The sequence below is a fragment of the Ambystoma mexicanum genome, chromosome 5q (assembly GCF_040938575.1).
Source record: "Ambystoma mexicanum isolate Mex_15411 chromosome 5q, UKY_AmexF1_1, whole genome shotgun sequence".
Lineage (NCBI taxonomy): Eukaryota > Metazoa > Chordata > Amphibia > Caudata > Ambystomatidae > Ambystoma > Ambystoma mexicanum.
The window spans coordinates 884,225,834-884,249,835 of NC_090933.1; the positions used below are offsets into that span (position 1 = coordinate 884,225,834).

General features: G+C 45.6%; 1 protein-coding gene across 1 annotated transcript in view; it reads left to right on the plus strand.

The window, feature by feature from the left end:
• LOC138497739 (neural-cadherin-like) overlaps nt 1-24,002 on the plus strand; it is a 609,504-nt gene that overhangs the window by 389,202 nt on the left and 196,300 nt on the right. Inside the window, exon 14 of the mRNA XM_069621376.1 lies at nt 2,072-2,199. Within this exon, the coding sequence (XP_069477477.1) occupies nt 2,072-2,199 (128 nt within the window). The remainder of the gene's footprint in view (nt 1-2,071; nt 2,200-24,002) is intronic.

Sequence of the window (24,002 nt, forward strand, 5' to 3'; positions counted from 1 at the left end):
CAATTGTCTTGCAGAACATGGTCGCCCCCCTCCTGATTAACTCGACACCTCAACATGCTTCTCGGCACACAATACAGGCATGGTGAGATGTAGGATTAGCCGGCAGTAGTCCCTGGTGGCACTGACAGTCCAGTGGCGTTGCTAGGGGGTGCCTGGGAGGGCCCGTGCCCCCCCTTCTGCCCCCTTTACCTAAGGCGAGCAGTGACCGTGTTCTCCGTTCGTGGTTGTTATTTGTGACACTCACTAAGGCAAATGTCTGCATATCACACGGCAAATACTCTCCTTTTGTCCCAAAGCTAGCAGTGATCTTGGTATGCATTCTGGCACTGGTATGAACATGAGCACGAGCCACTTCTCAGATGTTCCTGCCCGGCTTCTCCACAGCGACCTCCATAGGGTGCAGAGCAGCTTGCAGTCCCTCCCATCAGAATGTAGAGCACAAAACTGCTAATGGTGGGCCTTTCGTGCCTGCATTCTGATGGGAGGGGAGGTGCAGTGGGGTGTGGGTAGTTGGTGTGCACAAAAGTCTCTCTGCAGCAGTGCTTGTGATGTCACACATTACCTTTCATAAGTGGCCCCCCACATGTGTCTGTGGCCGCCCCCAACTTTTGTCTTTGGCCCCCTCTGTGCCTCTCCTAAATTTGATTCCTGGTGACGCCACTGTGACAGTCCTAGGCCATTAGGGAAATGATACAGGGCTCAAGCTGAGCGTACTCGCGGGTGGGCAGATTCCCCCCACTTTTTCCAGGAGCCCCCCCACCCACTTTTTTCAGACGGCACCTTGATATGCTAATTTCTGGTGACGCCACATTCAATTAGCATGTTAATGAGTCCCCCCCATTTTTGCTTTGGGACTTCACCCCAGAAAATCCAGCACAGTGAACCATGCATTGCCCGATGACTTGCTACACTCATGTTGTACATTACAGCCACAAGTCGACGATAGGAACTAGCTCTAAAGACAGGCGCGAGTGCGCCTCTCATCGCGGATGAAGGGCAGTTTATCTTTTGGAGCGCTACTGTTGTTTCAGTCCCTGTCAGCCCTTTGTGGGAAATGTGTGGAGCATGAGCACTCTTTCAACAGAATCCTTGGTTACCTTTCTTGCCTGTAAAAAATGTAATGTTTAGTTTCGAATAAAGACGTTCTTGCAATCGGGGAAGACTCGGCTTCTCAATAAGCGGGAAAGCAAACAGTGGGTCTTAGGAAGCGCTGCAAGAAGACAGCGATGTGGTGGAGTGCAGAGACCTACCGACAGCAACGAAATGAGGGAAGACTCGTAAGCGGAAGACAACTCAGAGCCGCTGGTACTTATCACCGTGGCATAGTAATAGACTTCACCTAAGGGGTAACACGGGGGCAGTCCCTAAAAGAGGGTGGTCATGAATTAGCTGCAGTTCAAAGGGGCTAGTTCTGCGTCATGCACTGTGGTGGCCTTGGAGAGATGTAGGTTTTGCAAAGGGCAGTGGGGGGTGGAGGGGTAGGTGTGCCACCGGAGATCATAGGCAACGTGCTTGGCAGTGCTGTGCAAAGGAGGTTAAAGTTCCTGTCCACTCTGACCCCACCACCCCATTCTTAGCACCTCTTTGTTACGGGAGGTGAGGGGTGTGGAGTAGTATACATTAATTTACTTGTTGGGAAAAAAAATTGTAGTTTGAGGGCATTGAAAGAGACCTCCTCTGGTACGGAGGCCTTATAGTGTTTCATGGGAGTGTTTAATCTGAATTTCGGTGGTTATTACTCAATAAAAGATTGAAATATAAAAAATATCTATACGATGGCTGTTTAACAGTAGTAAAATGTGCATGATGTCTTTAAAAAGAGATGAAGCCTTTGTGCAATGTAGGAAGGTCCTTTGCTCTAAATGGATGCGCACACACAGTACCCGTCGGTAAACCTCTACCAGCCGCTGCTGTTGCTCGGTTTGGTCGAAGATTACTGCCATAGCCTAACCGACTCTGGCCCCTGTGTGTTGTGTGTAGAATGAAAACCAACAAGGCTTAATGTTGAGTATGTATGAGTGTTCGTGGATACCGCCCTGCCTAAGTGTATACATCTCACCTGTCTTTGCAGACGTGAACGACAATGTCCCATTCTTCACCTCTTCCACCTATGAGGTGACCACACCGGAGGGAGCAGAGACCGGCACGCCCGTGGCCCAGGTGTTGGCGACTGACCTGGACTCTGGTCTGCATGGAGAGGTTTGTTCCTATTTCTTCATTCGGGAAAGATTGAATGTGTTTGCCTCTGGCCATCAGGCCTATTGTTCCTCGTGCTTCTGTTTACAGAGTTGTTGAGCTCTTGCCGTTGCAGCATACCAGGCTCCTGTTTAGTAGAATGCCCAGTAACTCAACAGACCCCACAGGATGGCAAAACATGTGGAATAGTGGGCAAATGTGGATCTTGCTGCAGTTACGCTTCATTACAATAGGAATTTCGGTTGGCGCAACAAAGAGCAGCTGCGGCAGTCTGCTCCGTCCTGTCCGACTTTGAGAAAGGTGGGCATGGCGCGCAAACAAACTTTTGTGAGTCCGGTGGTGGTCACGCGGTCGGTCTCACTGGTACTGGAGGGGCCAGCACCATGCTGGTGTGCCGGCGTCACCCGGACTTATAGGTACTTGTAGGGCAGGGCCCAGTGAGGCTGTGGGGCACAGCCTAGGTGCCGGAGCACCGTGGATGTCGATAACATCCTGGATGGTGGGTGACTTGCCTGGACCTGGGGCACCAGGTTGGTCTGGCGGGCCCAGACCAGCAGGGACCTGCAGGGCCGTGGGAACATGGCGTGTCACCTGCAGGCCAAGGCCGCAGGACAGTGATCACACTGTGTAGGCCTGCAGGCCCACATTGAGAGACGGAGACAACAGGAGTTCCATAGTTGGAGTCTGCAGCCGTTCTGCTGCACGTGCCTTAAGAGGCTCCTTTCATTAGCTTGGTCCAAGACAAAATCATGGCCTATCTTAAAAGGTGAAGGTTAACCTGTACAATTTGTTAGTAAGGTTATCGCCTTTTTGGGAAGAATTGCAAAAAAATGCTGCTAGGTACAAAAAATTCTATCTTTTTAATAGTCACAAGAATACCTAAAAACGTTACAAGCTTAACAAAACATAGCAAACTTAATACATTTTCAATTAAAACATTCAGTCATCATTCATCTATTCTAACAGGGGAATACTACAACTTAAACAGCTTTGTGCATAACAGTGAGTCAAAATATGCATTAGTGACAGGGGAAAAAACATTAGGTTTTCCCTTTAGCAGTCGACATATGTTTCGGCCCTTTGTAGTGTACCACCTCTGTCAACAGTGATCACTAAGGTAAATGTTGGGCCATCTTCAGGACAAATGGTTACTTTGTGGTAGATTATTCTTGTTCCCCATTAGGCACACTAGCACATCTAAAAGGATAAATATACATATATTAATGTATAAGAATGAAATAGAAAAAGAGTTGCAATTCCCAACTGGATAGCATCAAGGCGATGGCTAGATTACACTGTTCTAGACACGCACACTAAACCCACCTATGGTCCATAGACTGAAGTTAGGACTATTGAGACTGGTCAGACTCTCGGATGTGGCCGGGTATTGCCATCTCTGGTCTTGGTTCCTATAATTAATTAGAAACGACCATTACTTAGTGTTATGTTACTTCTACTACAGGCTATTTATTAAGTGAACTAAATTGACTTACAGATTAGCAACTTCTGTGGCTTTGTTTTCAAGGTTGGTCTTTGTATTTCTGTATTTCACTTGGTACCATTCATTGGCAGGGCATGTACCGTTATTCTGGTGGTTATAGTGCTGCCTAAATCAAAGGAGAAAAAGAACTCGCTGTTGAATGGATATATTACAGCATGTTAGAATAGTCATCATTCTTTTATGACTTTATTGTTGCTGTGTTTATTTAAACATGGACTGTGGGCCGCAGGCTGTTTGCAATTAATGAAAGCCTGTGCTATAATATAGTCGGCTTTATTCTTTTATGACTTTATTGTTGCTGCGTTTATTTAAACATGGACTGTGGGCCGCAGGCTGTTTGCAATTAATGAAAGCCTGTGCTATAATATAGTCGGCTTACAAAGCGCCTTTTGCATTATTGCTTGTGAAACTCTAAAGGATATTGCCCAAAGATGCATGACATGGCTATGGTTCATTTTTCTATTTTCTATAATTATTTTAAATGTACTACTGTCACGAATTATAAAGATAGACAATGTGCAAGCATTTGGCCCCGTGTTCACCGCCTTGCAAACTGCAGCTTGACTTTTGCATGTTTATTTAAAATGCACGTGTTTCTATGACCTGTTGTAATCAGTGCCGTTCGTGTCAGATTTTACGAGCAAGCTTATCAGTCATTGTGATCACTGTGTCATGCTGACAGTGCGGTTAAGGCTTGTATAATTTAAAACTCTGAATTCATTGAAGCTGTTCTAACCCTTACCTTGATCTGTGTTGTTTATGTCCGAGTGAAAGCTGGAAGTCTGCAAGAGCGGCAAGAGCTCGTTCTGCAGAGTAATGGTGTGTTTTTGAATCGAGTCACGTGATAAGAGACCCGTATTTACCTCACATTTGTAGCCTTTGGAACGTGACTATAAGGCTGCTGGAACTTGTAGTCAAGGGCCAAAAAAGGCCATGTTTTGTATTATTGCAAATCAAATGCCGGCCGTATGAATGACACCTTTTGTAATATTGCACCTGGTAATGTGATATACTCAAGTGATTTATAACAGCTACTGGCATCATATATTAGAAAGCGCCTTTGTATTATCCGGTTGTGCCGCAATTATATTGGGTAATTTTGCTCTTGCATGGCCCCCTTTCTTTTCTCCGTTTAATTCCAAAAAATAACACCTATAGATAGTGTTATCGGTATTGCAATAGTGTGTGGGGAAAAGCAGTGTTTCTATGTGTTGGTGGTCTGTTTAGTGTTACTGTGTTAAAGATCGCCCACTCCTTTTGTTATGCAGAACGCAGCCTGGCCTTCATTATCTAGCATTTGATGTGTCCACGGGCCATTGTTTTTTGGCGCCCTAGCGATATTTATATGAGGGGAGATGTACTCTATCCTTCCAAGATTGTAGCTGAGAGTCGTCATGCACTATAGGTTGTGCTATAATTTGTTACGTGGCAGTCATGGGGTCCTATTTATACGAGTTTTGCTCCAGAGTAAGGGATCTTGATACTGGACAGCTAATTCTAGCAAGCACCCTTTTTAAAAAAGGGAGCCTCCAGATATAACCACCCATCAACAAGTTAAATAGGGGTGGCTTCAAAGGAATGCATTCCATTCTATGGCAATGTTCAGGCCATATTTAACCGTATCTAAATTGTGAATCCATTTCTGCTCGCATCTTGTGAGCTCAAGATCCATATTACCTCCTCTGGGGGAGGGTTTGATGACCTGTATGACACACCATAGTAGATCTGTGCATTTATGTTGTTGTTGAATGTAATGGGCCACTAAGGGTTTATTGTCAATTTCATTCCGAATACAAGATTTGTGTTCGCAGATTCTTTGACGTACCTGTCGTTTGGTCTTCCCTATATATACTAGGTCACAAGGGCATTTTATGGCATATACAGCCCATTTGGTAAGGCAGTTGGTAAATGTCTTTAGCTGTACTAGGGTGTTGCGCAATTGGATACTTTTCATAGTGGTGGTCTGTGCACAGACTGAACATTTTCCACAGCGGTGATGCCCCACAACTGGTGGTAGGCCCCAGAGTTGTGTCTGGGTAATCACAGCCTTGGGCGCAACAGGGTAAGTGTGAACCAAGGTATCTTTGATGTTACGTTGTCTTTTGAAGGCAAAACGAGGCATAAGGGGATTAAAATCTTCAGTTTTGATCATGTGCCAGTGTTTTTTAATGATCTTTCTGAGATGGTTACTAATAGGACTATATGTGCTGACACATGTTATTTTTTCCTCTTCCTTACGCCGGTGCATGGACTCTAGGCAAGTCATCCTATTACTATGCAATGCTCTTTTATATGCCCGGTGGATTGTCTTTTTCGGATAGCCTCTATCTTGTAATCTTTTTTGTAAACATTTTCCATGTTTTTTGTACGTTTCAACTTGTGTACAGTTTCTGCGAATCCGCAGAAACTGCCCGTAGGGAAGTCCTTCTTTTAAACTCAGCGGATGAAAGCTGTGATAACTGAGCAATGTGTTTTTGTCTGTGGGCTTCCTGTATAAGATTGTTTCTATACTTCCCGTCTCAGTTTTTTGTATTTGAAGGTCCAGGAACGGTATGGTATGCAGGTCAGTATGTATTGTGAACTGTATATTAGAGTTTTGCGCATTTAACCATTCATGGAACTTTGTCAAGTTGTCAAATGTGTCGCTCCAGATCATATAAATGTCGTCAATGTACCGTAGCCATGTCATAATCGATGCAGAGAAAGGGTTAGAAGAATCAAAAATACATTGTTCTTCAAGGTCATCCATATATAAGTTTGCCAAATCTGGAGCAAAAGTTGCTCCCATGCTTGTGCCTTTGAGTTGGTTGTAAAAACGTCCGTTATATAGAAAAAAATTCTCTGTTAGAGCGAGTCTAATGCATTCTAAAATGAATGCAGTGGGGACACTATTAAGTGTTCTAGTACGTCTGTCTAAGTATTTTGCCATCACCTTCAGGCAATCCTGTTGTGGGATGCTGGTGTAGAGACTAACCACATCAAAGGTCACCAAGATGTCTGATGGACTGAGTTGAAAAGTCTCCAATTTTTTAACATACTGGTAGTGTCTTTGACATATGATTTCATTTGGGACACAAAGGGTCTTAAGAACCAATCTGAATAGACTGAAAGCGGCTCAAGAATAGAATTAATCGCCGCTACAATAGGTCTACCGGGGGGTGTTTTTTCATTTTTATGAATTTTTGGAAGGATGTAAAAAGCCGGAATGGTAGGTTGTGTGTTGACCAAAAAGTCTTTTTCTTCCGGCTCTATCCATCCTTCATCCATTGCATGTTTCATGAGGCTACTTATCTCATCTTGGAGCCTTGGTGTGGGATCTTGCGCCAGTTCCCTATATGCAGTTTTATCATTGAGATGTTTCATTGCTTCTGTTTCGTATGCTTCTTTGCCCCATAGCACTATTCCGCCCCCTTTGTCTGCGGGCTTGATTATAAATAAGTCGTTGGACTGTAAAGATTTTAGAGCCTCTCTCTCAGCCTTTGTGAGATTGTCTCTCGAGTTGTTTTTGGTTTTTATCATACTTTGAATTTCGTGAGACATTCTTTGTTCAAACGCTAGTATCGCTGGACTGACCATTGCGTTTGTAGGTGTAAACTTGGAGGGTGGTTTTAGACCTGTAATGGACGGTTCTTTTCTCGATGGTGTCGAGTTCCTAAAAAAATATTTTAGGCGTATTGTTCTATAGAACTTTTGAAGTTCTATTTCTGTCTCAAAAGATTTTGCCTTAGTGGTAGGAACAAAAGACAAACCTTTAGAAAGGACACTGATTTCCGTGGAAGAAAGGGTGTGTGAAGTTAAATTGAAGATCGGTACTACCAAGTTGGGGGTGGGCCCTGCCAATTCCTGGTATTCATCCGGGGTGGTCCTGGATTCTTGTTGCGGCCGCGTTTGCCCCGGCCCCGAAAAAATTGGGGCGGGGGTCCTGCTTGGCTAGTATCTGAACCGCTACTTGAGGAGGCATTTGAGGAGTTGGAAAAATTGACAAATTGTTTGTTCCTATTGCCTGCATTGTATGTTCGACCTTGGTTGGCCTTCTGTAGGTCTTCATAATAACTTCCTACAAGATAAGGGTATGTTTTTGTCTCCTTATATTGTTCAACGTCTTTCTTCAACTTCCAAATTTTTTTGTCTAGAGTTAATTTTTTGAATTTACTTATTTCATCTTCAATCTTTTCTAAAGTTTCTTTAATATCTTTGATGGTTTTGTCTCGTTTGATTTTGTCTTCTAAAGCTGCAATTTCTATTTTTTGTAGGTCTGCTTCTTCTTCTGCCGTATCTATGATTAGTATCAATAGATCTCTTGAACACTTATTGCTTACTCCACTGAACTTGCTTTTAAACTTTGAGTTATTCGTGAATACTCTGGGGATGTTTCTGATTTGCAAGCCCTCTGGTATTGTTATGCTGGCATATCTGAAAGCAGGCACAATACCAGAGGGCTTGCAAATCAGAAACATCCCCAGAGTATTCACGAATAACTCAAAGTTTAAAAGCAAGTTCAGTGGAGTAAGCAATAAGTGTTCAAGAGATCTATTGATACTAATCATAGATACGGCAGAAGAAGAAGCAGACCTACAAAAAATAGAAATTGCAGCTTTAGAAGACAAAATCAAACGAGACAAAACCATCAAAGATATTAAAGAAACTTTAGAAAAGATTGAAGATGAAATAAGTAAATTCAAAAAATTAACTCTAGACAAAAAAATTTGGAAGTTGAAGAAAGACGTTGAACAATATAAGGAGACAAAAACATACCCTTATCTTGTAGGAAGTTATTATGAAGACCTACAGAAGGCCAACCAAGGTCGAACATACAATGCAGGCAATAGGAACAAACAATTTGTCAATTTTTCCAACTCCTCAAATGCCTCCTCAAGTAGCGGTTCAGATACTAGCCAAGCAGGACCCCCGCCCCAATTTTTTCGGGGCCGGGGCAAACGCGGCCGCAACAAGAATCCAGGACCACCCCGGATGAATACCAGGAATTGGCAGGGCCCACCCCCAACTTGGTAGTACCGATCTTCAATTTAACTTCACACACCCTTTCTTCCACGGAAATCAGTGTCCTTTCTAAAGGTTTGTCTTTTGTTCCTACCACTAAGGCAAAATCTTTTGAGACAGAAATAGAACTTCAAAAGTTCTATAGAACAATACGCCTAAAATATTTTTTTAGGAACTCGACACCATCGAGAAAAGAACCGTCCATTACAGGTCTAAAACCACCCTCCAAGTTTACACCTACAAACGCAATGGTCAGTCCAGCGATACTAGCGTTTGAACAAAGAATGTCTCACGAAATTCAAAGTATGATAAAAACCAAAAACAACTCGAGAGACAATCTCACAAAGGCTGAGAGAGAGGCTCTAAAATCTTTACAGTCCAACGACTTATTTATAATCAAGCCCGCAGACAAAGGGGGCGGAATAGTGCTATGGGGCAAAGAAGCATACGAAACAGAAGCAATGAAACATCTCAATGATAAAACTGCATATAGGGAACTGGCGCAAGATCCCACACCAAGGCTCCAAGATGAGATAAGTAGCCTCATGAAACATGCAATGGATGAAGGATGGATAGAGCCGGAAGAAAAAGACTTTTTGGTCAACACACAACCTACCATTCCGGCTTTTTACATCCTTCCAAAAATTCATAAAAATGAAAAAACACCCCCCGGTAGACCTATTGTAGCGGCGATTAATTCTATTCTTGAGCCGCTTTCAGTCTATTCAGATTGGTTCTTAAGACCCTTTGTGTCCCAAATGAAATCATATGTCAAAGACACTACCAGTATGTTAAAAAAATTGGAGACTTTTCAACTCAGTCCATCAGACATCTTGGTGACCTTTGATGTGGTTAGTCTCTACACCAGCATCCCACAACAGGATTGCCTGAAGGTGATGGCAAAATACTTAGACAGACGTACTAGAACACTTAATAGTGTCCCCACTGCATTCATTTTAGAATGCATTAGACTCGCTCTAACAGAGAATTTTTTTCTATATAACGGACGTTTTTACAACCAACTCAAAGGCACAAGCATGGGAGCAACTTTTGCTCCAGATTTGGCAAACTTATATATGGATGACCTTGAAGAACAATGTATTTTTGATTCTTCTAACCCTTTCTCTGCATCGATTATGACATGGCTACGGTACATTGACGACATTTATATGATCTGGAGCGACACATTTGACAACTTGACAAAGTTCCATGAATGGTTAAATGCGCAAAACTCTAATATACAGTTCACAATACATACTGACCTGCATACCATACCGTTCCTGGACCTTCAAATACAAAAAACTGAGACGGGAAGTATAGAAACAATCTTATACAGGAAGCCCACAGACAAAAACACATTGCTCAGTTATCACAGCTTTCATCCGCTGAGTTTAAAAGAAGGACTTCCCTACGGGCAGTTTCTGCGGATTCGCAGAAACTGTACACAAGTTGAAACGTACAAAAAACATGGAAAATGTTTACAAAAAAGATTACAAGATAGAGGCTATCCGAAAAAGACAATCCACCGGGCATATAAAAGAGCATTGCATAGTAATAGGATGACTTGCCTAGAGTCCATGCACCGGCGTAAGGAAGAGGAAAAAATAACATGTGTCAGCACATATAGTCCTATTAGTAACCATCTCAGAAAGATCATTAAAAAACACTGGCACATGATCAAAACTGAAGATTTTAATCCCCTTATGCCTCGTTTTGCCTTCAAAAGACAACGTAACATCAAAGATACCTTGGTTCACACTTACCCTGTTGCGCCCAAGGCTGTGATTACCCAGACACAACTCTGGGGCCTACCACCAGTTGTGGGGCATCACCGCTGTGGAAAATGTTCAGTCTGTGCACAGACCACCACTATGAAAAGTATCCAATTGCGCAACACCCTAGTACAGCTAAAGACATTTACCAACTGCCTTACCAAATGGGCTGTATATGCCATAAAATGCCCTTGTGACCTAGTATATATAGGGAAGACCAAACGACAGGTACGTCAAAGAATCTGCGAACACAAATCTTGTATTCGGAATGAAATTGACAATAAACCCTTAGTGGCCCATTACATTCAACAACAACATAAATGCACAGATCTACTATGGTGTGTCATACAGGTCATCAAACCCTCCCCCAGAGGAGGTAATATGGATCTTGAGCTCACAAGATGCGAGCAGAAATGGATTCACAATTTAGATACGGTTAAATATGGCCTGAACATTGCCATAGAATGGAATGCATTCCTTTGAAGCCACCCCTATTTAACTTGTTGATGGGTGGTTATATCTGGAGGCTCCCTTTTTTAAAAAGGGTGCTTGCTAGAATTAGCTGTCCAGTATCAAGATCCCTTACTCTGGAGCAAAACTCGTATAAATAGGACCCCATGACTGCCACGTAACAAATTATAGCACAACCTATAGTGCATGACGACTCTCAGCTACAATCTTGGAAGGATAGAGTACATCTCCCCTCATATAAATATCGCTAGGGCGCCAAAAAACAATGGCCCGTGGACACATCAAATGCTAGATAATGAAGGCCAGGCTGCGTTCTGCATAACAAAAGGAGTGGGCGATCTTTAACACAGTAACACTAAACAGACCACCAACACATAGAAACACTGCTTTTCCCCACACACTATTGCAATACCGATAACACTATCTATAGGTGTTATTTTTTGGAATTAAACGGAGAAAAGAAAGGGGGCCATGCAAGTGCAAAATTACCCAATATAATTGCGGCACAACCGGATAATACAAAGGCGCTTTCTAATATATGATGCCAGTAGCTGTTATAAATCACTTGAGTATATCACATTACCAGGTGCAATATTACAAAAGGTGTCATTCATACGGCCGGCATTTGATTTGCAATAATACAAAACATGGCCTTTTTTGGCCCTTGACTACAAGTTCCAGCAGCCTTATAGTCACGTTCCAAAGGCTACAAATGTGAGGTAAATACGGGTCTCTTATCACGTGACTCGATTCAAAAACACACCATTACTCTGCAGAACGAGCTCTTGCCGCTCTTGCAGACTTCCAGCTTTCACTCGGACATAAACAACACAGATCAAGGTAAGCGTTAGAACAGCTTCAATGAATTCAGAGTTTTAAATTATACAAGCCTTAACCGCACTGTCAGCATGACACAGTGATCACAATGACTGATAAGCTTGCTCGTAAAATCTGACACGAACGGCACTGATTACAACAGGTCATAGAAACACGTGCATTTTAAATAAACATGCAAAAGTCAAGCTGCAGTTTGCAAGGCGGTGAACACGGGGCCAAATGCTTGCACATTGTCTATCTTTATAATTCGTGACAGTAGTACATTTAAAATAATTATAGAAAATAGAAAAATGAACCATAGCCATGTCATGCATCTTTGGGCAATATCCTTTAGAGTTTCACAAGCAATAATGCAAAAGGCGCTTTGTAAGCCGACTATATTATAGCACAGGCTTTCATTAATTGCAAACAGCCTGCGGCCCACAGTCCATGTTTAAATAAACGCAGCAACAATAAAGTCATAAAAGAATAAAGCCGACTATATTATAGCACAGGCTTTCATTAATTGCAAACAGCCTGCGGCCCACAGTCCATGTTTAAATAAACACAGCAACAATAAAGTCATAAAAGAATGATGACTATTCTAACATGCTGTAATATATCCATTCAACAGCGAGTTCTTTTTCTCCTTTGATTTAGGCAGCACTATAACCACCAGAATAACGGTACATGCCCTGCCAATGAATGGTACCAAGTGAAATACAGAAATACAAAGACCAACCTTGAAAACAAAGCCACAGAAGTTGCTAATCTGTAAGTCAATTTAGTTCACTTAATAAATAGCCTGTAGTAGAAGTAACATAACACTAAGTAATGGTCGTTTCTAATTAATTATAGGAACCAAGACCAGAGATGGCAATACCCGGCCACATCCGAGAGTCTGACCAGTCTCAATAGTCCTAACTTCAGTCTATGGACCATAGGTGGGTTTAGTGTGCGTGTCTAGAACAGTGTAATCTAGCCATCGCCTTGATGCTATCCAGTTGGGAATTGCAACTCTTTTTCTATTTCATTCTTATACATTAATATATGTATATTTATCCTTTTAGATGTGCTAGTGTGCCTAATGGGGAACAAGAATAATCTACCACAAAGTAACCATTTGTCCTGAAGATGGCCCAACATTTACCTTAGTGATCACTGTTGACAGAGGTGGTACACTACAAAGGGCCGAAACATATGTCGACTGCTAAAGGGAAAACCTAATGTTTTTTCCCCTGTCACTAATGCATATTTTGACTCACTGTTATGCACAAAGCTGTTTAAGTTGTAGTATTCCCCTGTTAGAATAGATGAATGATGACTGAATGTTTTAATTGAAAATGTATTAAGTTTGCTATGTTTTGTTAAGCTTGTAACGTTTTTAGGTATTCTTGTGACTATTAAAAAGATAGAATTTTTTGTACCTAGCAGCATTTTTTTGCAATTCTTCCCAAAAAGGCGATAACCTTACTAACAAATTGTACAGGTTAACCTTCATCTTCACCTGTGACCCATACAGGACTTAAAGAGAGGGGTAGTCGATCTGTTTTTTCACAAACTTTTTCTCCATAGAAAATCCCTTCTTACAGTTTTGACCCCCCGTTAACAAAAAATAGGGATTACCCATTTATATATACCTATCTTAAAAGGGCAATACACGTGAGAGGGACACATCCCCTTAAAAGGGTAATACACATGGGAGGGTCACACCTCACAATCCTCCTTTTTGATAACGAACAAAACAAACGTTTCTGAGACATACATGACCCACCCCCCTATTACAGAATGACAATACTTAGCACTTGGGAATTGTGGGGGAGACAGATAGCAGGATATGCCACTGATACATACATAGCTACTCAGACAGTTACAGACATAGCACATACTAACACATTCTAAGAATACTCAGCGGGTTACAGTCGTGGTTGGGGAACCGCCAGTGGAATGGTGGCAGTTCTACCACATTTTACAAGACCCTTTATTAACCTAGGGTACGGAACTGCAACCACTGAATGACGCCATTGTTAGCTGCTGGCACCACATAGAACATGTCAGTGTTGGGCATGGCTTGCGGGTCCATGCAAGAAAGTTCTAGAAAATGCTGCTATGCAACAGGCTCTGGTCCCGTCCCCTTTCTGTGGGACATCCCCTCCATATGGAGGAAATGGGACGGGACATAAGAGTACATAAACGTATAGATCGAATTCCTTCCTAAAACTCATGTATGTTGCATGTGAACACAGGAGCTGCATGCATCTGACATCATAAACTCGGATTGACTTGGCTTTGGAACTAACTAAAATAAGTGGCAAATGGTACCAGGCTGAACAGTGTGCCTTTTTACTAACTTTTCAGAAATCTTGTGGCACTTTTGAAAATTACAAATGTGTGTTTTTTTGTCACAGGTATGCAATTGCTATAAACTGGTTTGTTTAAATAAATGCTCAGACAAAAGTGAAATGTAAACATGACATGTTGTTGGCCTCTGTTAACTAGTTCCTTCTTTCTTCCTCTTTTGCTGCCATTGCTGTAAAAGCAAACGGTCTTGGCCAGTGGCCAGGAAGGAACAAGACACATGTACAACATAGATTAAGTTGCACACCATAGTGACTACTATACTGTACTCTTAGTCCATAGGTCCCTTTTCCTTCATACCAACGGGACGTCTGTCCATGGGAATGGGACCATAGCCTGAATTATAATAGTAACGTTTGTGAGCAACTTTGACACTGTGCAAAAGGGATCTTGGTATGAGGGGCCAGGCAGGAGTTAAGACTCCTGAGGCCACCACTGGGTGTCTTCTGTCTAAGATTTTGTGTTTTGATCCCAATTGCTGTCCATATGCAGCTGCACCTGAGGCAGCATGAGCCTGGCTAGGAGTACTCCTAAAATGCTTTTTCCTGTGTGGTCAAGACTTGGTGAGATGTGCGTCTAAACATGACCTATGTAGGCAATGACTTCTTGTTGATGTAAATCCCCAAAGAAAAAGAAAGTGAGACTCAAGAGGATATGAAGAAAAGCCTGGGCTGCACCCCCTTGTGACTGGCCGCATGAATCAGCCAGTCACCTAAACAGGGATCGTATACCTCCCCTGGGTTCAGAAATACAGGGTCAACTAGTGCCATTGCCATTGGGGGCGGAGGGCCATGTTTCAACAAATGTGCACACTGGCTACAATCAAGCACTTTCCCCAAGTATGCTAGGGCTGGAGTTCAGAATAGTAGATAACACCAGTCCTAGGGACATGTTGGGAAGGCTTTATAGGACTTAGGAAAAAAACATTGCCTCACTTGTGACATTTAGCTGGTGACATTTTCCTATAGAACTATCAATCCACAGTCACTAAGGTGATACACTTGGCCAATACTCAAGGAACTGCTCTGAGCCTAAATGGATTCACTTTGTACCGTATCTGGGCTGTTCCCAGTGAGAAAAGTAAAAATGCTGACGAGGAGGCCAAATCGACACATCTAGATGAGCATCTTCCAGACTGATAGCGCAGCCCCAATCCGGCATCAGACTAGATTACAACTATGCTGGTATTATCATCTTAAACATTTCCTAGGCAAGATGAAGATAAAGGGGAGAAAAGCCCAGGATGGCATGCGGGCAATTCTGGTTCCTTTAGAGTAGCATAAAGAGATGAGAGAAATCTACCTTCCCATTCATGCCAACTGGGACTCTCCCATTGGCTGTGTTAGGAAAGATTTCGTTATTGTAGGGAAATTTCCTTCCATGTGGCAACCCCTAAACTTTTTGCTATTGTTTTTAACCTCGTTCTTGACTTTGCCAGAGAAGTACAGCCTTCTGCCGCACTTCTCTGGGCTTTCGCTCCTTTCTTACGGGGAAACTGACATGCCCTTAAGACAGTCAGTACCGGGGAACGTTGTTTCCCGTAGTTTCTTTTATCGTGTCGCCATTTTAGTGCAACACGACACAAGAGAGCACTGTAAGCTAAGTTACAGCTCTCTTGGGTCTCTAGCCTTCTACAGGCCCTAGATACTCTTTTAGGATGGTATTTGATCGGTGCAAGTCATTCAGGGACTGGACTGGTGGCAGCGATCGTATTGTTTATTTTGAGCTCCTTTTGGCGTTCTGAGCACGTTTTTGCCCTGAACCCAAAATGGTGGCCTGGCTCCCAAAATGGCCAGGCCGCGAGGCTCCTTTGTCCTGTCCACTGTCCGTCTTGCTCCCTTCACCTTCCCCAGGTTCAGCGACCCGGGGCCTTCCTTATTTGGGCATGTACTTTCCCGCGAAACGTGGTTGCTTTCGCGGGCTTCTACATGTCGTTTGCGTGCCTCCAGGGTGTGGGCTGGGATGTCTGGTCCCAATACACATCCTGGGTGCCAGAGAGTCTAGGGTGGTATGAATGCCTGGGACCACCGTGGTCCGTGATTGGTCCACGTATGGTATGTGTTTTGATGAGCAGATCTCCCATTGGCTCCCCTCCGTTTTGGCGCGAAGGGAACCGTGGATAAGAGGGGGCTGGAAACACCACTACCATGTCGATCTCCTGAGTTCTCACGAACGAAGGAATACAGGAGCCAAGTATCCTGCAACCAAGAGGCTGGACCGAGGAATCGCTGGTGACCCGCTGAAGGAATCCTCCTTTGCACTGCTGTCGTCCTGAGAGCCACTGTCCTCCTTTGATCGAACCAGAAGGCCTGTATTGGTGCTTCGACCTTTGGAATAGCAGGAACAGCTATTCCCGGCATCTACAACATCTCCCGCCAAGTAAGCCTTCGGAAGCGTCTCTGGGCCATCCAGTTGACTGACCAGCTTACAAGGGAGCCTTGTTCTGTAACCGCCGCCAGGTTGTGCCGTATCTTGAGTCCTTGCCACTCTCCCACACTTCGTGCCCTTGGCGTTCCCAAGTCTGAAGGGAGGAGTGTACTTTTGACTCAGATACGCACGGCCGCTCCGTTGTCCTGCTGCGGCAACAAACTGTGCCGGTTTCGTCGATTGGGACGTCTTTTTGATCTACACGACTACAAAGCATTCCCTGCGCTTCTGAAACCTGCCAGCTGCTGATACGAACGTGGAGAAGCCTGGGACTGCTTGCTTCGGGGACCGGTGAGTAGTATATCTAGGATCTGGTCGCCCTCCTGCAGTAACCCATTGCTGTTCCCCGCTGTGTAATACAGCACCCCTTTTGGCCCGTACTCGCGCTCTGCTTCTGCCCGCTGTGGAGGCTGCGCTTGAGTTGCGGACCCTGTTCTTCTTCTGCTGTGCACTAACGTGAACCGCCTGACTTCCTCCGAAGAGCTTCCCCTTGTGCCCGTCGGCACCGGCGTGGCAGGTACTTTGAGCACAAGGCTCCACTCTTCGCAGGGCTCGGACTTCCATCTAGTTAGGTGCCTATGAAGGCGAACTAAGTCGAAAGCATTATCGCACTGCCTGTTTTCCTTCCCTTTCAGGTGGACTACATATTTCGTGCTTTAAACGCTTGCGACTGTGTATTTGTATATATATTGTGGTGATTTGGTATGTGTTGGCTTAATACTGTGTTATTGTGATTTTCTTGCTACGGTCGTTGTTTTAAAGGCCTTAAAATAAATGTGTTTATATTTTTGATATAACACCTGTTTGGAGTAGTTTGTAAGCGCTCTTGCTTTGTGTGCTCATTGCGGGCTTTCAGTCACCCTCACCCCTCTTGAGACCTAGTCTTGACCGCCGCGATCGCTACCTTGATTGGTCTGGCTTGTCCAGAGGTTACCCTGTTCCAAGTAATTAGGTTGGCCTTCTGAACTTCTGCGCCACCAGGACAGAGTTCAGAAATCCGTCTTAACAAATTGGTGTACAGCGGTGGGATACGACTGAAGGTATCCAGTGTTGCGCACGGGCTAAGGCATTTCAGGTTATTCCAAACAGTACACGTAGTGGATTGTTGTAATATAACTTTAAAAAGGCCATAGTCCTATCACACAGTATGGAAACAAGTACGTTGTTAACTTTAAATGCTTCCAAATCAGAAACGCTGAAAAAGATGTGTGCGGAGAGAGGTGTTTCCTCTCAAGGCACAAAATTGGAAATGATCCAAAGAATCGTGGCGTGGCAAGAAGCGCAGCTTGACGCTATTACTTCTGAGGACAGTGCGGAAGGTGGTGGGGCTGCTCTCACTGGCAGAACCGACGGTTCTGCCGCCGCACTGTTCCACCGCGACCGCGAGGACAGGGAGGATGTAATGTCTAATGTTTCCTCTGCCAGTGCTGATGGGGAGGCTATGCTTGAATTCAAGAAGCAAGAGCTGCGGTTTAGGCAGCAGGAGCTTGAATTCAGCATAGCCAAACTGAAAATCGAACAGGCAGAAAAACAAAAAGACAGGGATCACCAGTTGGAACTGGCCAAGCTTCAGGTTGCAAATGGGTCCACGGGTCCTGGACATGGGTCTGGGGCCTCCTCTCATCCACGGTTTCCAAAAGATCTGCTCAGTGTGTATGAGGAACGGAATGACATTATGGACTGGCTAAATGCGTTTGAGTATGCATGCGAAGTTCAGAAAGTTGACAATGCTGACAAGATTGCGTGGTTGCTCAGTAGACTGCCCCATTCTGGCTGTAGTGCCATTATGGAGATGTCGAAGGCTGAGCGAGCTGATTTTGCAATGTTGAAGCAGACTCTCATTTTAAAGTTTGGGAAGACTCCGGCCCAATATTTAAAGCGTTTTCGAGAGTATAAGAAAAAGGAAGGTGGTACTTGGGTATCTTATGTCGCTGAATCTTTGAAAAACTTAACTGGCTGGGTCGAAGGCTATAAGGTTTCTACCTTCGCCGGCATGATAAATCTTGTCATGCTGGAACACATTTTTGCTTCTTCCTCCCCGGAGCTTAAGCAGCACTTGGCCGATTCGAAGGAGATAGATCCTAAGAAGCTGGCCATGGCAGCAGACTTATGGGTGTCACATCGAGTGTCCCATAAGGACAAAACTCATCCTGGTAAGCAGGAGGAGGGGAAAAAGTCCAAAGATATGGAGGGTGGGGAATCTGCTAAATCTTCTTCCCAAAAGGGCCACAAAAAGAAAAACCAGGGTAAGACACAAGAGAACTCACAGGGTAGCGGAGGTTCGCCTCCGAAACAGAACTCTGGTTATAATAAGCCTCCCTACGTAAACAGACCCAATGGGGCTTGTTTTTCTTGTGGAGCAACTGACCATGTGAAGGGGGATCCCCGGTGTAAGGTTAAACCTTTGGGGGTCCACTCCGCTAATCTGGCCTTCTCCTCCTACGAGGAAGAAGAGATTACAGGAGCGTCCTTCTCCTCAGACTCGTTTCCCAGCGGGATTGAGGCTGAGGTAGTTTTAGTGTCCCTGGGTTCCTGGGAGCCTAAAGTCGCAGAGGCGTATGCTAGGATTCCGGATAATACCAAGCACTACTTTAAAGACAGTGTGCTGATCAATGGAGTGGATACTCCAGCTCTTAGGGATAGTGGGTGCAGTCGAACTGTAGTGGATTCTACCTTGGTAGACTCAGAGGAAGTTGCCAGAGCTACTCTGATGCCCACTAAGTTGGCTGACGGCCCCCTCCGTATGTTTCCCGTGATCCCTGTTAATCTAACTTTAAATGGTACAGCAGTTAGGATTCCAGTGAGCATTCAGAGAAACGTCCCGGGAAAGGTCTTGTTGGGCAATGATCTCAGAGCTCTAGGGCTCGTAGGAGACACTGCCGAAAGACCCTACACACGGTCTCAAGCACGGGCAGCATTGGCCAAGTCCAATACGCCGCCCCAGCCGAAGGGGAAACCCAAGGCGAAAGGAGTCAACAAGTCCCGACGGGGGAAAGAGAATATTCCCCCGAGCTCGCCTACCACTGCGGTGGAGGGAGTTGGTCAATCGCCCGAGCCTGACGAGGAGGTGGCGATGCCTGAAGTGTTCGACCCCAACGACCATCCTGAACTAAAAGACTTGTTAGTTGAAGGAGGTCCTGATAGGGACGACTTCAGTAAGGGCCAACGTGAGTGCCCATCTCTGGAAGGCCTAAGGAGACAGGCCTGCTCCCAGCTTGAGGGTGAACCTCCTGGGAAGCATAGGATTTATTGGGAAGGTGGACTCCTGTACAGTGAGCCCACAGAGTCTACAGAAGGAGACCATAGGAGGTTGGTGGTTCCCCTTTCTGTTAGACCCTTCCTCCTGCAGTTGGCGCATGAAGTTCCCCTTGCTGGTCACCTTGGTATGAAGAGGACCAAGCAAAGGTTATCCATGCACTTCTACTGGCCCAAGATGGGGGTGCAAGTAGAAAGTCACTGCAGGAGTTGTGCCTCCTGCCAGTTGTCTGGTAAGGTTGGCGCGACAATCCAAGCTCCGTTGGTACCGCTCCCCGTTGTGGGGGTACCGTTTGAAAGGGTAGGGATCGACATCGTTGGTCCCCTTGACCCGCAAACATCCTCAGGCAATAGGTTTATCCTGGTGCTGGTCGACCATGCAACCAGGTATCCTGAGGCCATCCCATTAAAAACTGTAACTGCCAAGTCGGTTGCAAAAGCTTTACTCGGCATATTTACTAGGGTTGGCTTCCCTAAAGAAGTTGTGTCAGATCGTGGCAGCAACTTTATGTCGAAGTATATGCAGGCTATGTGGAAAGAATGTGGGGTCACCTACAAGTTCTCTTCTGCATATCACCCCCAGACCAATGGTCTGGTGGAACGTTTCAACAGAACGTTAAAGAGCATGATTGGGGCTCTGGAGGAGCCCCAGAGAAGAAAATGGGATCTTCTTTTACCATGCTTGCTGTTTGCCTACAGAGAGGTACCACAGGAGGGTGTTGGCTTCAGCCCCTTCGAACTTCTGTTCGGTCATCCCGTACGGGGACCCTTAGCCATCGTCAAAGAGGGATGGGAGATGCCCACTCCCCCTGTTACTACCAATGTAGTTGACTATGTGCTAGGGCTCAGAAAACGGATGGTACTCCTGATGGGCTTGGCTAGTGAAAAGTTGAAGGCAGGACAAGCGCTGGTGAAACATTGGTACGACCAGAAAGCTTCCTTAATTCACTTTACACCTGGTCAGCAAGTCCTGATCATGAATCCAATAAGGCCTCGCGCTTTACAGGACAAATGGTCAGGCCCTTACACAGTGGTGGAGCCCCTGGGTGAGGTAAACTATTTAGTGGACCTTGGAAGGCCTGGACAGGCTCCAAAAGTGTTCCACGTAAATAGGCTGAAGGCTTTCGTCCCAAGAGTCGAAATCGCAGCACTGCTACTGGCTTCAGACGTTGAGGAGGAGGAGTCAGAACCTCTCCCCGACCTGTTCCACGGCGGTCCTTCAGATAGCTCCATTGAGGGTGTCCGAGTGGCCCCTCACCTGACTTCTGATCAGCAGGCTGAGGTGAAAAGTTTGCTTCGGCAGTTTTCCCCCCTGTTTTCACAGTCCCCTGGTTTGACACCTTGGTGCAAACATAACATTGACACAGGAGACAGTGTACCTACCAAAAGTAGGGGATACAGGATGTCGGATAAAGTACGGTCTTATATTAAGACCGAGGTCAACAAGATGTTAGACCTTGGGGTGATTGAACCCTCTAGTAGTCCTTGGTCCAGTCCTGTGGTTCTGGTTCCAAAGGCAGGCACTTCTGAATTGAGGTTCTGCGTGGATTACAGGGCTCTGAATGCTGTCACCAAGACAGATGCCCACCCCTTGCCTCGAACAGATGAGCTGGTGGATACTTTGGGTGCCTCCAAGTACCTCAGCACGTTTGACCTTACTGCTGGCTATTGGCAAATAGCGTTAGCAGAACATGCTAAGGAGAAGACAGCATTTTCTACTCCAGACGGCCTTTACCAATTCCGGGTAATGCCGTTCGGGTTGAAGAATGCACCTGCCACTTTCCAGAGGCTTGTGAATCATGTGTTGAATGGGTTGGACGAATTCTGTCTCGCATATCTGGACGATATCGCAGTTTTCAGTGCCACCTGGGAAGACCATGTGAAACACCTCGGGATTGTGCTCCAGGCTCTTCAGAAAGCCCACTTGACCATAAAGGCTAGTAAGTGCCAGATTGGACAAGGCTCAGTGGTTTACCTTGGACATGAAGTAGGTGGAGGGAGGATACAGCCTCTACCCAGTAAAGTACAAGCAGTACAAGACTGGCCTACCCCCACTACGCAAACCCAAGTGAGAGCCTTCTTAGGACTCACGGGGTATTACCGGAATTTTATGGCAGACTATGGCACCATAGCTGCTCCTCTGACTGCCCTCACAACTCCGAAGAAACCCAAGAAGGTAACTTGGACTGACGAGTGTGAGAAGGCCTTCAATGGCTTGAAAGACTCCTTGTGCCAGGCCCCTGTGCTCAGGGCCCCTGATTATCAAAGACCTTTTATCGTGCAGACGGATGCCTCTGACACTGGGATAGGAGCTGTACTATCACAAGTAGATGAGAAGGGTAAGGAACACCCTATCGGTTTTATTAGTCGCCAGCTTAAGGACAGAGAGCTCAGATGGTCCACGGTAGAGAAAGAATGTTTCTCTGTTGTGTGGGCCCTAAGGAAGCTGAGGCCCTACCTCTATGGGACCCACTTCACTGTGCAAACTGACCATAAGCCGTTAAAGTGGCTAATGAACATGAAGGGGGAGAATCCAAAGTTGCTTAGGTGGTCCATAAGTCTTCAAGGCTTCGACTTCACTATTGAGCATAGGCCAGGTGTCCAACATAGCAATGCTGATGGGTTGTCCAGAATGTTTAACCGACCTGAACATGAGACTCATCCAGGGGTGGATTAGTTCCCCCTGTCCATAGTCTGGGAGGGGCGAGTGTTAGGAAAGATTTCGTTATTGTAGGGAAATTTCCTTCCATGTGGCAACCCCTAAACTTTTTGCTATTGTTTTTAACCTCGTTCTTGACTTTGCCAGAGAAGTACAGCCTTCTGCCGCACTTCTCTGGGCTTTCGCTCCTTTCTTACGGGGAAACTGACATGCCCTTAAGACAGTCAGTACCGGGGAACGTTGTTTCCCGTAGTTTCTTTTATCGTGTCGCCATTTTAGTGCAACACGACACAAGAGAGCACTGTAAGCTAAGTTACAGCTCTCTTGGGTCTCTAGCCTTCTACAGGCCCTAGATACTCTTTTAGGATGGTATTTGATCGGTGCAAGTCATTCAGGGACTGGACTGGTGGCAGCGATCGTATTGTTTATTTTGAGCTCCTTTTGGCGTTCTGAGCACGTTTTTGCCCTGAACCCAAAATGGTGGCCTGGCTCCCAAAATGGCCAGGCCGCGAGGCTCCTTTGTCCTGTCCACTGTCCGTCTTGCTCCCTTCACCTTCCCCAGGTTCAGCGACCCGGGGCCTTCCTTATTTGGGCATGTACTTTCCCGCGAAACGTGGTTGCTTTCGCGGGCTTCTACATGTCGTTTGCGTGCCTCCAGGGTGTGGGCTGGGATGTCTGGTCCCAATACACATCCTGGGTGCCAGAGAGTCTAGGGTGGTATGAATGCCTGGGACCACCGTGGTCCGTGATTGGTCCACGTATGGTATGTGTTTTGATGAGCAGATCTCCCATTGGCTCCCCTCCGTTTTGGCGCGAAGGGAACCGTGGATAAGAGGGGGCTGGAAACACCACTACCATGTCGATCTCCTGAGTTCTCACGAACGAAGGAATACAGGAGCCAAGTATCCTGCAACCAAGAGGCTGGACCGAGGAATCGCTGGTGACCCGCTGAAGGAATCCTCCTTTGCACTGCTGTCGTCCTGAGAGCCACTGTCCTCCTTTGATCGAACCAGAAGGCCTGTATTGGTGCTTCGACCTTTGGAATAGCAGGAACAGCTATTCCCGGCATCTACAACATCTCCCGCCAAGTAAGCCTTCGGAAGCGTCTCTGGGCCATCCAGTTGACTGACCAGCTTACAAGGGAGCCTTGTTCTGTAACCGCCGCCAGGTTGTGCCGTATCTTGAGTCCTTGCCACTCTCCCACACTTCGTGCCCTTGGCGTTCCCAAGTCTGAAGGGAGGAGTGTACTTTTGACTCAGATACGCACGGCCGCTCCGTTGTCCTGCTGCGGCAACAAACTGTGCCGGTTTCGTCGATTGGGACGTCTTTTTGATCTACACGACTACAAAGCATTCCCTGCGCTTCTGAAACCTGCCAGCTGCTGATACGAACGTGGAGAAGCCTGGGACTGCTTGCTTCGGGGACCGGTGAGTAGTATATCTAGGATCTGGTCGCCCTCCTGCAGTAACCCATTGCTGTTCCCCGCTGTGTAATACAGCACCCCTTTTGGCCCGTACTCGCGCTCTGCTTCTGCCCGCTGTGGAGG